The sequence below is a fragment of the Lygodium microphyllum genome, chromosome 29 (genome assembly GCF_053477565.2).
Source record: "Lygodium microphyllum isolate KBCC chromosome 29, Lygodium_microphyllum_v1.1.10, whole genome shotgun sequence".
NCBI lineage: Eukaryota > Viridiplantae > Streptophyta > Polypodiopsida > Schizaeales > Lygodiaceae > Lygodium > Lygodium microphyllum.
In genome coordinates, this window is record NC_141163.1 from 54,783,961 (window position 1) to 54,797,842 (window position 13,882).

The 13,882-nt window shown below is 45.1% G+C and overlaps 1 protein-coding gene across 1 annotated transcript in view; it reads right to left on the reverse strand.

The window, feature by feature from the left end:
- Positions 1-571: 571 nt before the first annotated feature.
- Positions 572-13,882, reverse strand: part of SCD1 (stomatal cytokinesis defective / SCD1 protein (SCD1)) — a 156,905-nt gene continuing 143,594 nt past the window's right edge. Inside the window, exons 26-31 of the mRNA XM_087671112.1 lie at positions 2,407-2,588; positions 2,218-2,289; positions 1,968-2,128; positions 1,833-1,874; positions 1,553-1,758; positions 572-1,201 (exon numbers count right to left, since the gene is read on the reverse strand). Coding sequence (XP_087527238.1) covers positions 1,106-1,201; positions 1,553-1,758; positions 1,833-1,874; positions 1,968-2,128; positions 2,218-2,289; positions 2,407-2,588 — 759 coding nt within the window. The 3' untranslated portion in view covers positions 572-1,105. The remainder of the gene's footprint in view (positions 1,202-1,552; positions 1,759-1,832; positions 1,875-1,967; positions 2,129-2,217; positions 2,290-2,406; positions 2,589-13,882) is intronic.

The following is a 13,882-nucleotide window of genomic DNA, read 5'->3' on the forward strand; positions in this document are numbered from 1 at the left end:
TTTAGCTTTTGTTACACGTGGAAAATCAATCTGGCTTTAGGATTAATACTCTCCGTTCGTACTGAGGGGGGAATATATATCTTCACTCTCGCTCTCTATTGTCTACTTTGTCTCCAACTAAGAGCTACCATCTTTCTCATAGAAAGCAAAGCCATTCGCCCTCTTTATGCAAATATGACCCAGCTCAAGATATAAGGCTTTAACTTATGGTACACTACATTTAGATAAGCAAAGCATAATTGTGGCAATGGGAGTGTAGCTCAATGGTTGGTGTACAAGTAGAGGTACATGGATGGGGGTGTTCAAAGACCACTAGTAATAATATATTATCTCTTCACATTACCCAAACAAAAGAAGGCTTAGCATAATTGTAAAGATAAGAACCATGCTTTGACATTCCAAGGTGTATGAGTGAAATTCGTGTTTGCAAGTTGAAGGGATACAATGAAGATGTTAGGGGGTGCATTGCAAAGAATTGTTGCTTTGAAGAGATCGCTGGAAATGTTAAAAAACCTGCAGTAATTCAAGTGTGTAGGAAGAAATTGATGCAACTAATTCGATGCTACCTTGAGATGCGATTAATACCGTAAAATTTTAAAGGAATTGTGGAACCAAATTACAAGTGTTTGCCACTTTTATAACTACAAAATCTGTGAGTTAAAGGTTTAAAACCTTTTAGAAATTTTACAACTCATTTTCATGACAAGCCATTTGAGCAGGTTCGCTTGTGAATATCTAAGATATACTTGCAAAATTTACCAGAATTGGAAGTCTGTCCTTGATGAAGGAATACGGACCGTGTTTGGTGAAAAAAGTGGGGCCTGAATAACCGCCAATTCTATTTTCTAGAAGGGTTATTTACTGTGTTACTATACATTATAAATAGCAGGCATGGGCAAGATCATTTCCATAAAAAATGTCTATCCTTGATCACCTAATCTCTGCTCGATCTTTGCCATCCTTTTATGGTACGATATGGGCACATTTTTGAATGCAGCTGTCGAATTGCCAAGAGGGTCCATCTGTAATTCGATGCTGGCCTCTACCTTCACAGCTAGAATGCTAGAAATTCACTGTAAAGATGGCAGATCACAATGGTAACATGCTAAACAGTAATGGCAGCATCCCAGAGTCTGAGAAGTCCATTCCTAGCTCCACTGCATACTCTACCTCGCTCAGGATCTGACACTGCACACCTTACCTGCACAAAAGAAAAAAAGAGACTTATCAGAGGGAGATGTCTGATTGCAAAATGTGGAAAAACTAGAGCAATGGAGGTCTGCAGGCGCCAGTCATGTCCCATAAGTGGTGGAGGCAAAGAAGGCTCTCCACTTAGTGTCACAAATCTACTGCTGTATGAGGGGTGTTTATGATGAATATTCTATTGTATCTGAGACTATCAAATGGAAGATAATTGCCTAGATGTTTTCGCCCTTTCTGTTAGGAATACCAAAAAGGGTCAGTGGAAAGCTTTGCTCAACGTTGAGAGGCAATGTCGTTACGATAAAAGTTAAAATGCTCATAGGGTTGAAGATTTTAGCATTGGAGTTACCACAGCTGCAGTCCGCTGTGGTGTTCTATATAGTTGCCAACCGGCTGGCCTAATGCTTGTACTCTGTGCACTGGCTTGCTGCTCCGATCGCTGGAAAAGAGACATTGAATTGTCCGCAGCACCTATTGCCAGCCATCTGCCCCCAGCCCGCAATGATAAAATGGCTGCTGAGTGGATTACTACATTTTTCATGCATCTCAATGATCCTGCAAAGAGTAATTACAGATTTCAGATGGGCTAAGAGATTTGAGAAGAAGCTTGCAGAAAGATGATGAGCAACCTTCTTCTCTTTCCCATGTTCGAACCATGCCATCGGCTGAGCCTGAAAAATATATCGTATCCAACAATTAGATCCTGTTGTGAAAAAATCTGGCTCATGTGCATTTACTTGATTTATTAAAAAAGCCTCTCGCACCTGTGACTATGCCTTTATCAGCTGCACAGTATTCAACTGATGTGATTGCACCAGCATGACAAGTTAAGACCGAGTCACAAGCTCCAGTTGAAAGAGACCAGACTCTTGCGGTCCAATCATCACTACCAGTAATAATAGTGTCTCCAACCATCCTTAGACACCTGTCATTATGGTGAAGAAATCAACTAGCAGTATAGCTAGGACAAAGTTATCAACTGTTAATAGTCAGACGAAGTAGTGTAATCCTCACCTTATCCACCTTGCATGCCCTGAAAGCTTGTGCCTTTGTTTGCCAGCTCTTGTATCCCAAACATTACCAACCCTTTGAAAAAATTATCATCATAAGGGCAATGTAGTACTAAGTGCATGTCAAGATAACAACCAACTTCTCTGAAGAGAGGACCTAAGAATACAGAAAAGTCAGTCAGCATAGATTTACCCATCCATTCCACCTGCTGCCAAGACCTTTGTTTCATAGTCATAATCCATACACAGAATAGCACTTCCAGATCGGCACACAGTCGCCACACTAGCATCAGTTCGAAGATCCCACAGTTTCACCGTTCCATCATGAGAAGCAGTCAAAACACGAAGATCTGATAACATTCTTACATAACTTATCTGCAGAAATAGAAAATACGATGATTTGTCAACTTCATTATGTGTCTATAAGAAAAATGCTGAAATTACATGCTATAGATTCCTTCCACTAAAATCCAAAAAAGGTAGCAACATGAAATCCCCTATATGGAGGTAGTAGCACTCTACAAGTGATCTCCATATTCCATGGTGAACCCTCACATGTTGTAATGTCCCCGCGCACCCACATGGGAACCACCACCACCCCTTTTTAAAGCTAATTCACATTTTTAAAATCTTCCCTCCCCCCCTCCCGCGGTCGTCACTGACGTGACGGGGGGGGGGGGGGGGGGGAAAGAAGAGGAAGTGGAGGATGACGTGACGACGGGAGGGAGAAAAAGATGACGTTGGAGAGGACGATGGCATCGGTGATGATGAGGAAGGAGACGATAACTCCAATGAGGGGAAGGCCGCGGGCCTACCACCCCTCCCAACTCCATCTCGATGTGTCTGCTGCACCACCGCCATGCAAAAGGAGTGGGTGGTGGAGCCACCACCACCACCACCACTCCGCCTCCTCTCCACATCCCCCCCCCACCATCGTAAGGAAAGGGGGCAACACTACTTCTCCCCCCCCCCCGCTGCCAGACTGAGAGAGAGAGAGAGAGAGAGAGAGACGCGATGTCGCCGCCTGCGCGTTCCGCCCTGCCATTGGTCGTTTGACCTGTCGGCCCTGCCCGCCATCGCTCCTGCCCACCATCGGCCGTCAGACCTGCGGGTCTTGCTCGCCGTCGGTGCCCGTCAGTCCTGCCCGCCATCAGACCTGCCCACCATCAGACCTGCTCGTCGGACCTGTTCGCCATCAGACCCGCCCGCTGTCCGACCTGCCTGCCATCGCCTGTCAGCCGACGTTCTGCTCGCCCCAGGTGTGTGTTTACAAGAGCAAGCCTCCGAGGATCAGTTCTTGCAGGAGCCAACTTGCAGAGTGCTAATCTACAAGACGTTTTTTCCTGCCCTGCGCCCTGCCTGAGTTCGCCCCTCAGACTCGTGCCAGGTCCATTCTGCTCACGCGTATCAGTGATCCCCGCTTCTGCCTACCTGTAAATACCCTGTCGACCCTGGGTGCTTGCTGGCCGTGACCTTCCGTCCACTGGTGCCCTGTTTCGTGCGAGAGGTGCTGGGTCTGTGCTGCCCACGCATATCAATGATCCCCGCCCCTGCCTACCTGTAAATACCCTGTTTCGTGAGAGAGAGAGAGAGAGAGAGAGAGAGAGAGAGATCTCTGTCTTCCGTGAGCTCCGGGCGTTGCATCTGACCTGCACAAGTAGTGATACAATATGTCTGGTCTGGATATGGCTTTTATCGACCAAACAGTGGCAGCCCTTGGTCCGGATTCTGATACAGAGGAACCACAGGATATGGTTCCTTGTACGGAGGAGGTGCCCCCTGGTCCGGACTTCCAGCCTGCGGGAAAACGCTCCAAGCATATGTCAGAAGAGACAATGGGTCATCAGGAACGTTCTTATGCTCAGGTTGCCTTTGACTCTGTTTCCAGCCTGCGGGAAAACGCTCCAAGCATATGTCAGAAGAGACAATGGGTCATCAGGAACGTTCTTATGCTCAGGTTGCCTTTGACTCTGTGGATTCTCAGGATATTGACTGGGAGCATTTACTGGAGTTTGCCAACACTCTGCTTGGCGAGTATGTCCAACATAATCATGAAGCTTTTTCTGACTCTGGAACTGAAGATGTTCTGGAAGCCACGGTGGACTCGAAAAATGTCTTGCGCTCTTTTTCGGTATTTAATGACCATGTTATCCTCTTCTTCACTGGCAAGATTCTAGTGCTTTCCCATATTCGCCAGTGGCTGCACCATTTACTACAGGGGGAGTGTGTTGAGGAGATTTTTGTTGGGCCCCGAGGCTTCTATGAGGTGCCGTTGAAATCTGAGAAGCATCGGGCTGATCTTCTGTCTAAACTGCCATTGTTCTTTGATCACTGTTTGGTCCATATTGTGCCATGGCGCCCTATGGCAGACTTTCAGCGCCTGCTTCAGCGTGAATGCCCGATGTGGGTTGAAGTGGAAAATTGCCCGGCTGTCTATTGGCCTTTGTTAAAGGATGCCATGGCCGTTGTGGGAACTGTTTTGGTCCCCCTGAGCCTAAGGGCCATGAATCGCAACCGTTTGTGTATGTTATGGGACACTGCTAGGAAAAGGCCTGCATGGCTTCGTATTTATTGCTCTGGCATGCATCCTTTGCACTTTCGTTTGAAATGGGGAAACTTTGCAGGACACTGCTTTTCATATGGAAAATTGGGGCATTTTATGGCCGAATGCCCAGAGAAGCAACCATCTTCAGATGATGAGCATGTTGTGCTGCCTATGGAAGACATGGTGCTTGATGCTTCAGCACAGGATGCAACCCAGTCACCTAAAGTTCTGGATAAAGGTAAACAACCTGTTTCGGGTTTGGATTCCCGTGGCAATGACTGGGTAGAGGCACGTCCCAAAAAAGGTAAAAAGGTTGATGCCGGCTTGGCGGCTACTGGGACTAATGTTTCACAAGATTCCATGCGCACGTATATGCGCAGGAAAGAAATGTTGTCTTTAGAGCACGCTGCGCGTACTATGGTTCCTTCTGCTCCCCGTAATCAGTCTACGCGGAAAGTATATACTGACGGTCCAAAGGGCCCACCCGCTAAGTTGGCTTTTGATACTCGAGGGAATGTGATTACACCATGGGACCGTCGTTATCCCCATTCCATCCCCAAGACAGTGGATATTCCGTCTACCTCTAAAGCTGGCCGTTAGAACTCTTTTGCCGTGTTGGCTGATTTTTTGGATGAGGGTGTCCTTGATATTCTAGCAGAAAAGGTTAAATCGAGACAAGTGGTGCCTCGTTCCTGATTTTCTTTATGAATACACATGAAGATAGCCACGTGGAATGTGCGAGGCATTTGTTCTCGCCATAAGCAACATGCCATGTGGACTGTATTGCATGAGAATCGGTGGGATGTCTTGTGTGCGGTAGAGCACAAGAGTCACGGAGAAGCAGGAAAAGTTGTGGATTGCCATGGGTTTCGCTTGTTTTATGCAGGGACACACACCGGGCATTATTCTGGTGTGCTTATGATTGTACATGAGAAATATTAGCCGGTTCTTATTAAAAATGATGTACATGGCCGCTTTGTGGTGGTGGAAGTTTTATTTGAAGGGGAGATCTTATGGTTGCTGGGCCTATATGCTCCGAATGACCCTTTATCCTGCCGGGATCTTTGGAATACCTTGAAGACCTCCTTGTCACTTGGCAGATGGGGGTTTTTTTATGGGGGATTTTAATATGTGTGTTGATTCTTCACAGTCCACTTCAGGGCATTCGGTGATGGATGCTCCGGAAAGTCGGGTGTGGAATGCGTTTGCTCTTGCTGTACTTGAGCAAGATCTATGGTCCTGGCTACACCCTTCTTCTACAGGGTTTACTTTCCATTCGGCGTAGTATGCAACTACATGGTCGCGGTTGGACCGAATGTACATCATGCAGGATGATGATTTTCTTCCTGAGATGCTGGAAATGACAGTCTTGCAGCAATATGCCTTGTCGGGCCATTTCCCTCTCCAGCTTGAGATACTTGCACAACCCATTGCACCTTTTATGCAATTGCTGGATAGACTCCCTTTACGTTTCAACTCCTCTTATTTGAAGCATTCACTCTTTCGAGGCTATATGCAGCAATTGATTGATAGATTTTTATTGGACTTTGCCTCTGAGGGTACTGCTTTCTTTGAACGATTGCTCTCTAATGTGCAGCGGATTGCTCGGCAGTATGGGATCCACCATGCCTCTCTTTGTCGGCGGCGTTGACACGCAGTGGAGGACTTACTGGCTTTGGTTCGTTCTCTGCTGGTGGACACTCCAGATGATGAATTTCTGCTGTCACTGGCGATACGTTTGGCTGATCTTATTAAAGAGGTTCAGTTGAAATCTTATCAACAAGCCAATTTGCAAAATTTGACTGAGAATTTGCAAGATAGTGCTTGTTAAACTCATAAGTTCTTTCGCGCTCTGCATGCCTCTCCTGCTCGAGAAAATATGACTAGACTCCAGAATTCAGAGGGTCAAATGGTCACTGACCCTCAGACTATTGTTAATACGTACAGGAATTATTTTCTAGATCTTCTTGGTTCTTCTCAAACACCTTCTGACCAGGTTACGCATGCACGTTCAGTCTTCTATGATCTGGTCCGACATCAGGTTCCACTTGATATGCAAACTACTTTGGAGATAGATATTTGTAAGGAGGAGGTTATGGATGTTTTGTTGCACCTGCCTAAGGATAAAAGTCCCGGTTGGGATGGTCTCACCAATGAATTCTTTGAGAGTTCTGCTACCCAACTGGTGAAGCCATTGACGGCTATGTTTCAGCAGGTTTGGGAAACAGGGTTCGTGCCTTCCTCATGGAAAGAAGGGCTTATCAAATTGCTTCCAAAGGTTCCTTCGCCGTCAATGTTGCAACATTGGAGACCAATCTCTTTGATGGGTTCGATGTATAAAATATTTTCCAAAGTGCTGGCGAATCGGCTCCACAAACATCTTCCGGCCATTGTGCATCCTCTTCAATATGGTTTCATTAAGGGCCGCAACATTCTGCATAATATCTTAAATGTGCAAATGGCTATTGACTATGCAAGGCACTCTAGTCAGGAAGTGGTATTGATCCAATTGGATCTGGAAAAGGCTTTTGACTATTTAGACTGGTCTTTCATTGCAGAACTTATGTCTACTATGGGCTTTGGCACTCGGATGTCCCGCTTGATCTACACCATTAGTGCGGCGGCTTCTTCGCGAGTTATGCTAAATGGTGGTGTTACAGAGCCCTTTGTCCTTACACGCTCTGTGAGACAGGGTTGTCCTTTGAGTCCTCTCTTCTTTGCCCTGGAGACTCATCCGGTTCTTTCGATGTTATCTTCCATGGCAGCTTCTGCTCAGTTGGCCGGATTGTCTATTCCTTTTGATCAGCACTTCATTAGTCAATCTTTGGCTGATGACAGCTTTATGATTTTACGTGCGGACAAGGACAATATTCGCAAGGCATTAGATGTTTGAACGCTCTTTGGTCATGCTTCTGGTCTTCGTATCAATACTTTCAAATCAGCCATTCTCAATTGCACGGAGTTCGATTTACAGTCATTGGGCTAGCAGGGACAGGTTATTCCCCGTGGTTCCATTGTCAGGCATCTTGGGTACCCTTTGGGTGTTGATGTTCCGCAAAAACAACTACTACAGTGGATTTCATAGAAACTGGCAACGAAGTTTCTGTATTGGAAGTCACAAGCTTGGCTCTTCCATGTTCGCCTCAAAGTGGCTCAAACAATTATGCTGCAAATGCTCACATATTTCTTGCCATTGCTGCCTTGGACTCCTATTACTTTGAATGCTCTCACTCGGCCCATTCGTTTCATGTTATGGAAGAAGGATTCATTGCATGCAGGTATTTCGTGGATTTCGTGGTCGCATACATGTACCCCCAAACGCCTGGGTGGTGGGGCTATTTTGGATGCCGAAACTTATATGTTGGCACTTCGTTGGTCTCTTTTTCGTGCCATGTGTGTGGAGCATCACCTGTGGGCCGTTATAGCCCGTTATTTTCTTGAGGACCGCGGGCTTCTGCATGGGAATACACAAATTCGAAGCTCCTGGTGGCATGTTCTTAATGTAGACTCTCGGTTTTCGAGTCCTTTCTCATCTCTGCTTGTTCATTTGGTCGGCTCCTGGCAATTGGTTCTCCAGAAGGCGCGTTGGTATCCAGCGGAGGACCGCTTACATACTAACTCTTTTCAACTGGAATTGTTGGCAGCCTCGAGATTACTTTCATGGGAAGGCAAACATGAGCTCAGACCAAAATTTAACCGCATGGCCCGTTTGGGCTTGACTTCAGTTGCAGATGTCACCCTTGCCATTCGTAATGCCTTCATATCGTTTCGTACTGCCAGGAGGCTTTTCCGAATCCCTCGTGGATACCATGATTTATGGGAACAGCCTTTGTTAGTGCTCCAGAGCAGGAAACCCTTTCTTGCCCTTGCCATGGATCGCCCTTGGCAGGACTGGGTCCTTGCAGATCGGTTGAATTTGGCAAAGGCCTCGGCTAACCAGGTGTACCATCTTCTAATTAAAGATCATCAATGGCTGGTTACTAAAGCTAATACTGTATGGGGGTTGCGGAAATCTCGGTCATGGTGGAAGGCAACTGTGATGGAGGGCTGGGTGAACAAGACACCTTTCAAATGCAAGGTCTTTCTTTGGAGGGTAATGATTGGTGGTCTTCCTCTTGCCTCGGCCCTTTCCAAGCGTCGAATCTCTAACCGCAATTGTTTCTTCTGCACCACTACTGTGGAATCGGCCCGTCATCGATTTATCTCTTGCCCTCTCGCTAAGAAAATCTGGTCGCTTTTATCAGCGGTTTGGCGAGCTGTGGTTGGTTTCTCGATGAGCCTTTTCGATTAGGTTTTTGTACACCCAAAATACCCCACACCGGCACAGTTGCATATGAAGATCTTGTTCCATTTTCTTAGATACTGGGGATGCTGGCACAATTGGACCACTCGGAATGCCTTTCTTTTTGATTCGGCCTCTAATGTTCCGGGACACATTGCCAGGCTTAAAGGCCTCTTGCTTTGGCAGATAGATCTCATTCGGCCTTTGACTTGCTCCCTCGGGAAGACTTACTTCCTTGGAATATGGCAATTTCCTCTGTGTCTTTGCCATGACTTGTGTATTTTTGTCCGCGTTTTGTACTGACAGTTTATACACGGTGGCTTAGAGCCATCATGTGTCTTGTAATCATGTAAACTTGTACCTTTTTTTTCGTAATTAATACAATTACCTTTTACGAAAAAAAAAAGAGAAGAAAGAAGAAGAAGAAGAAGAAGAAGAAGAAGAAGAGGGAGAGAGAGAGAGGGAGAGAGAAATGAAATGAAATGATATACGAACGTCTACAAAAGGCCAAAATGACCTATGAGACCATGAGTTACAATCATATGTATGATGGTACAACTGTCTAGAAAAAATATGTATGTAGTACAAAGCAAAATAAGAAAGGAAACTATGGCTATGTGTAAAACGTAGAGCTCTATCTAGTAACAATGAGCTCCAAATGGTACAATCTCAAAGAGAGAGGTGAGAAGAAGAAGAAGAGGAAGAGGGAGAGAGAGAGAGAGAGAGAGAGAGACTTTTTGAAGGATCTCCTTTTCTTCCCCTCCTTAGAGGATGGCCACACACATTATCTCTTTTTCCCGAGCTCACCCCCTAACCCGCAAGCCGATTTTCCCCACTTGCCCCTCTTCTCGAGCAAGTGGCTGTTGAAGTCTCATGAAAGTTGCGTCTAAAAGAGAAGAAGATCAAAGATGGCGCCCAAGCGGAAAATGTCACGCACAGATGGCAATCCCTCAACGAGCAACGAAGCCTTAGGCGAGGGCATCACTGCCAATCGTGGTACCGATCATAAGTAATGTATTCCTAAATTGATGGATGCTTGTTTGATTTCCGCATGAGATACGCTAGGGCCATACTATACAGTACGAGAATAGGACACTGAAAATGATAAATTTCATCTCAAGTATTCGAAGATGGAGTTTGCCAAGTGCATGTATCAAGAGAAGTAGATTGCTTCACGTTTCTATGCGCTAAAATCCATACATAGCATAAGTAGCATATAAGATTCTAAAGTATTAAGCATCGATAAGTCTTCGACTAGTCTTTACCTAGGACAATATTGTTTAAGATTCGCACATGTGCATAATCGGTACATGCATGGGGAAAGATTATATGAAACATACATCAATGGTACATTAAATGATTTTGCATTAAAGTCTTACATCCAATCCTATGAAAGGTTCGGATAAAATAATAGCCAAGGAGTTATCTTGTGCTGCCAAACCATGAGTTGATTACAAATAATTAAGGGAATTATTTTACATTGGAAGATAGTCTTGCATCGTTACAAATTTGTCTCGCATTCCTTGCCTTGGGAGAAAGGAAGATAAGGTCAAGTTAAAAGTTCCGCATAGTATTGTGCTAGGAAAAGACTAAAAGATAAAAGTCACTTAGAGAAGAGGCATAAAAGCTCTTGCCAGATTGATTATCTCGCATTAAAATGATAGGACTTACGTCTTGTACAATATTTGAAACCTTAGCATATGCCTTAGCCGAAAGAAGAAAGTGTTAAGTAAATTTTTGATAGAATCCCTCTTTGATCCCAAGGGGGAGAGCAAATATGCGATAAAAATGTTATCACAACTTTTATTGCATTGCTTGGAAGAGATACAATTGGTTGTTGATTGATCAAACAACACCCTAAATACTTTTACATTCAATTGATTGTTGCATTGTGGTTTGGATGATTATTCCAAGTGCTTGTGATTGTTGAAAAGTTCATGGCTGGGATCTGTGACGACAAGTTGTCATGGGGATAAAGGAATGTTTTCTTGGAAGATGATATTAGGCCGATTGCCTTAATCGTGCTTGATTCTTAACTGGATTAATTAAGGAAATGATATTTTGCGTGGATGGATCATCTCCAAGGTCACACCGCACTTCAACCCGAGAAGAGCACTGCTCGATTCACGTGCCAAAGATCGAGTGGTGAAAAGGCCAAACCCCAAATTGTGTCTCACTCTTAGGCCGCGACCAGATACTTTTGCAGGCCAGAAGGGAACATATAATTTCTCCTGTATGGGTAGGAGACAAAGATTAACTTGAAGATAAGTTAGGGAACTTGTTTATCAAAAGAATTGCTTGCTCTGTATTCATATATATGTCATAAATTACGCGAACGAGCCCTGTTCCCTAAAAGGCCTAATTAAGGAAGCTAGTTTTAAATGTCACACATAAATGTGATAGGACCTAATTAGATAACTAAAGAACGCCTATTAAGGGAAGCGGGTGGGCGGAACCCCTGATGGGTTCATCCTATGGGGCAGGGTGGTCCCAGAGAATTTGGAAGCTTCTCACAAGGTTTTACCGTCGTTTGACCTTTAGATATTGTTAGGTTAGAACCCGATTCATGCCGTTTTAGGAGACCGGAATGGTACTATATCCTACGGGTAAAGAGGTTGAGCGGTGCATCCCTCTCGTTTCCCATTCTCTTTGAAGCAAGTGCGGTATGGGTTTGCTTCAGTTTGGGTATCTCTACGTAAAGTAGGATGTCTAGGACCCGACGCTAGAATGCTCTCAGGAGACCTTGACTGCTAGAGACCCAAATTTCAGGTCGATCCTAGTGGATTCGACCGTGAATGTTCCGTTGCAAGGCGGACTCGAAAACCCTAGGCGACAAACCCCGTGACCTTCCATGGGAGTGTTGGGCGGTGCCGCTTAGACTCGTCTCTCAATGGACCGCTAAAAACATGCCTGGACAGCCGATAGATGGGCACGTTACACATGTGTTGTGTCATGAGGATTTACTCAAGAAATGTGCCAACATGTATGCTTTTACGACATCCCTTTTTGATACGTTTTGTCCCTTTCAGTTGTGCATTATTGTGTCATTTTATAGGCTTTAACTTGGTGTCAGAGACTTCCTTGTGAAGGTTCATAACACTTGGTATTAGAGCCACTCTATCTCAGAGCAGTCTTGCTCGATAAGGGAGGATGCTGGTAGTAGAGCAGATCCTAACAAAACACAAAGCTAAACCCTGATGTCCCCACCAAGGTGTGAGGAATCCAAAGCTCCATAGAGGAGAGAAGGTCGCACTTACCAAGATGCCAACCAACCTTAACAACCAACAACTATGGAAGGGCACCTCATTCGAAGAGGAAGATGAGCTATGTTGGTGGCTTGAAAATGCATACAAGAAGAAAGAGCCACCAAGTGGCTTTAACAAGCAAAGAAGACCCTGAAGGACAACAAAGGATCCTAGCGGTTGAAAGATTTGAAGGCCAAGGAGAGGCCAAGACTGGAAAAATAGAAGAGACGCTAGATGAGGTCAACTATTAATTGATCCTGCTGTGGGAGAGAGCCAAGCTGTGGCAAGTGAGGCAAGCCCATGACTTAGAAGCTGTGCTGCAGACAAATCAAGTGCCCTAAGCTGGGATCAGGACACTATCCTTGGGTCTAAAGATGTACAAAAGTTGACCAATTGAGTGAAGCCAACCAAAGAAGAGAAGACAACCAAAGAGAAGCTAACCAAAGAGATGCCAACCAAGGACAAAGGAAAGAAGAGGGTGACTGGAGACGAAGAGGACAAGGAAATAGAAGAAGAAGAATACCAGCAACAAGCAGCAAATTACTATCCAGAAGACTACTGCAAAGACGCCCACTGCCTATTAGAAGAGTACCTAGGAGAATACCCGTTATGACTACCACCAAGAAGAAGAGTTCTACAACAAGGCATACATTATCAACTACTACCTAGAAGGAGACTTCTATCCAGAAGACTCCTCCATTGATGACGCACCTAAAGGAGACTACTACCAAGGAGAAGAGGCTACTATCGAGGAAAGCCCTTAGGATGGTCTTATCTGGCACACCTGAGATTATGGTGGTGACTTGGGAGCCAGCAGGTTGGCTCACAGACATAAGCCCAACATGTGGATATGAGGATTTTCATGGGAACCACTCATTTCTCATCATTAGCCAACATTTGGATCAAGATTTCTACACCAGATTACTCAGAAACATAGTGGACTTATGGGCATTGTCACAGATGGGTGATTGCTAGCATCATTGCTTGGTTCATTTGGATTGCAAAGTGTTGTTCATCCATAGACCTTTAGGATCCCTCTACTATAAAGACTCTCTCTAAGATTTGGACGGAGACCATGCATACTGTCTGTGGCACATGGGAGAGATTGTAGGGCGACACTAAGCAGATGAGAACAGATGCTTTTATGTGGACATAGGACTCTGCCACCTTTCACTTAGCACCACACAGAGTCTAGCATTATGATTGGTTGTTCATTCAACCTTTGTATTTATGATATACATAGCAGTCCCTGACAGGACCTTTTTACATGGTATTTTCCCTCGAGGATTTCTTCTGACGTGTGTATAATTTTACATGCAGACAGTCGCAATTCATCAGTTTTCTCCAGATAGTAGCCACACACACTGCACCTACACAGAGAGGGGTGACAATCCAGAGAGGTGAGGAGATTAGAGCGGCATGCCGATTGAAGGTGCAGCGATTCCAGACACAGGCTATACCAGAGAGAGAAGGGAGTGGAAGAGCTGAGGTATCAGTCTAGATGCTACCAGGACACACTCTCATTGGGGATGCATGACATACTATACCCACCAATCCTAACCAAATGGAGCTACTCATTAGTGCATCACTACTTAGT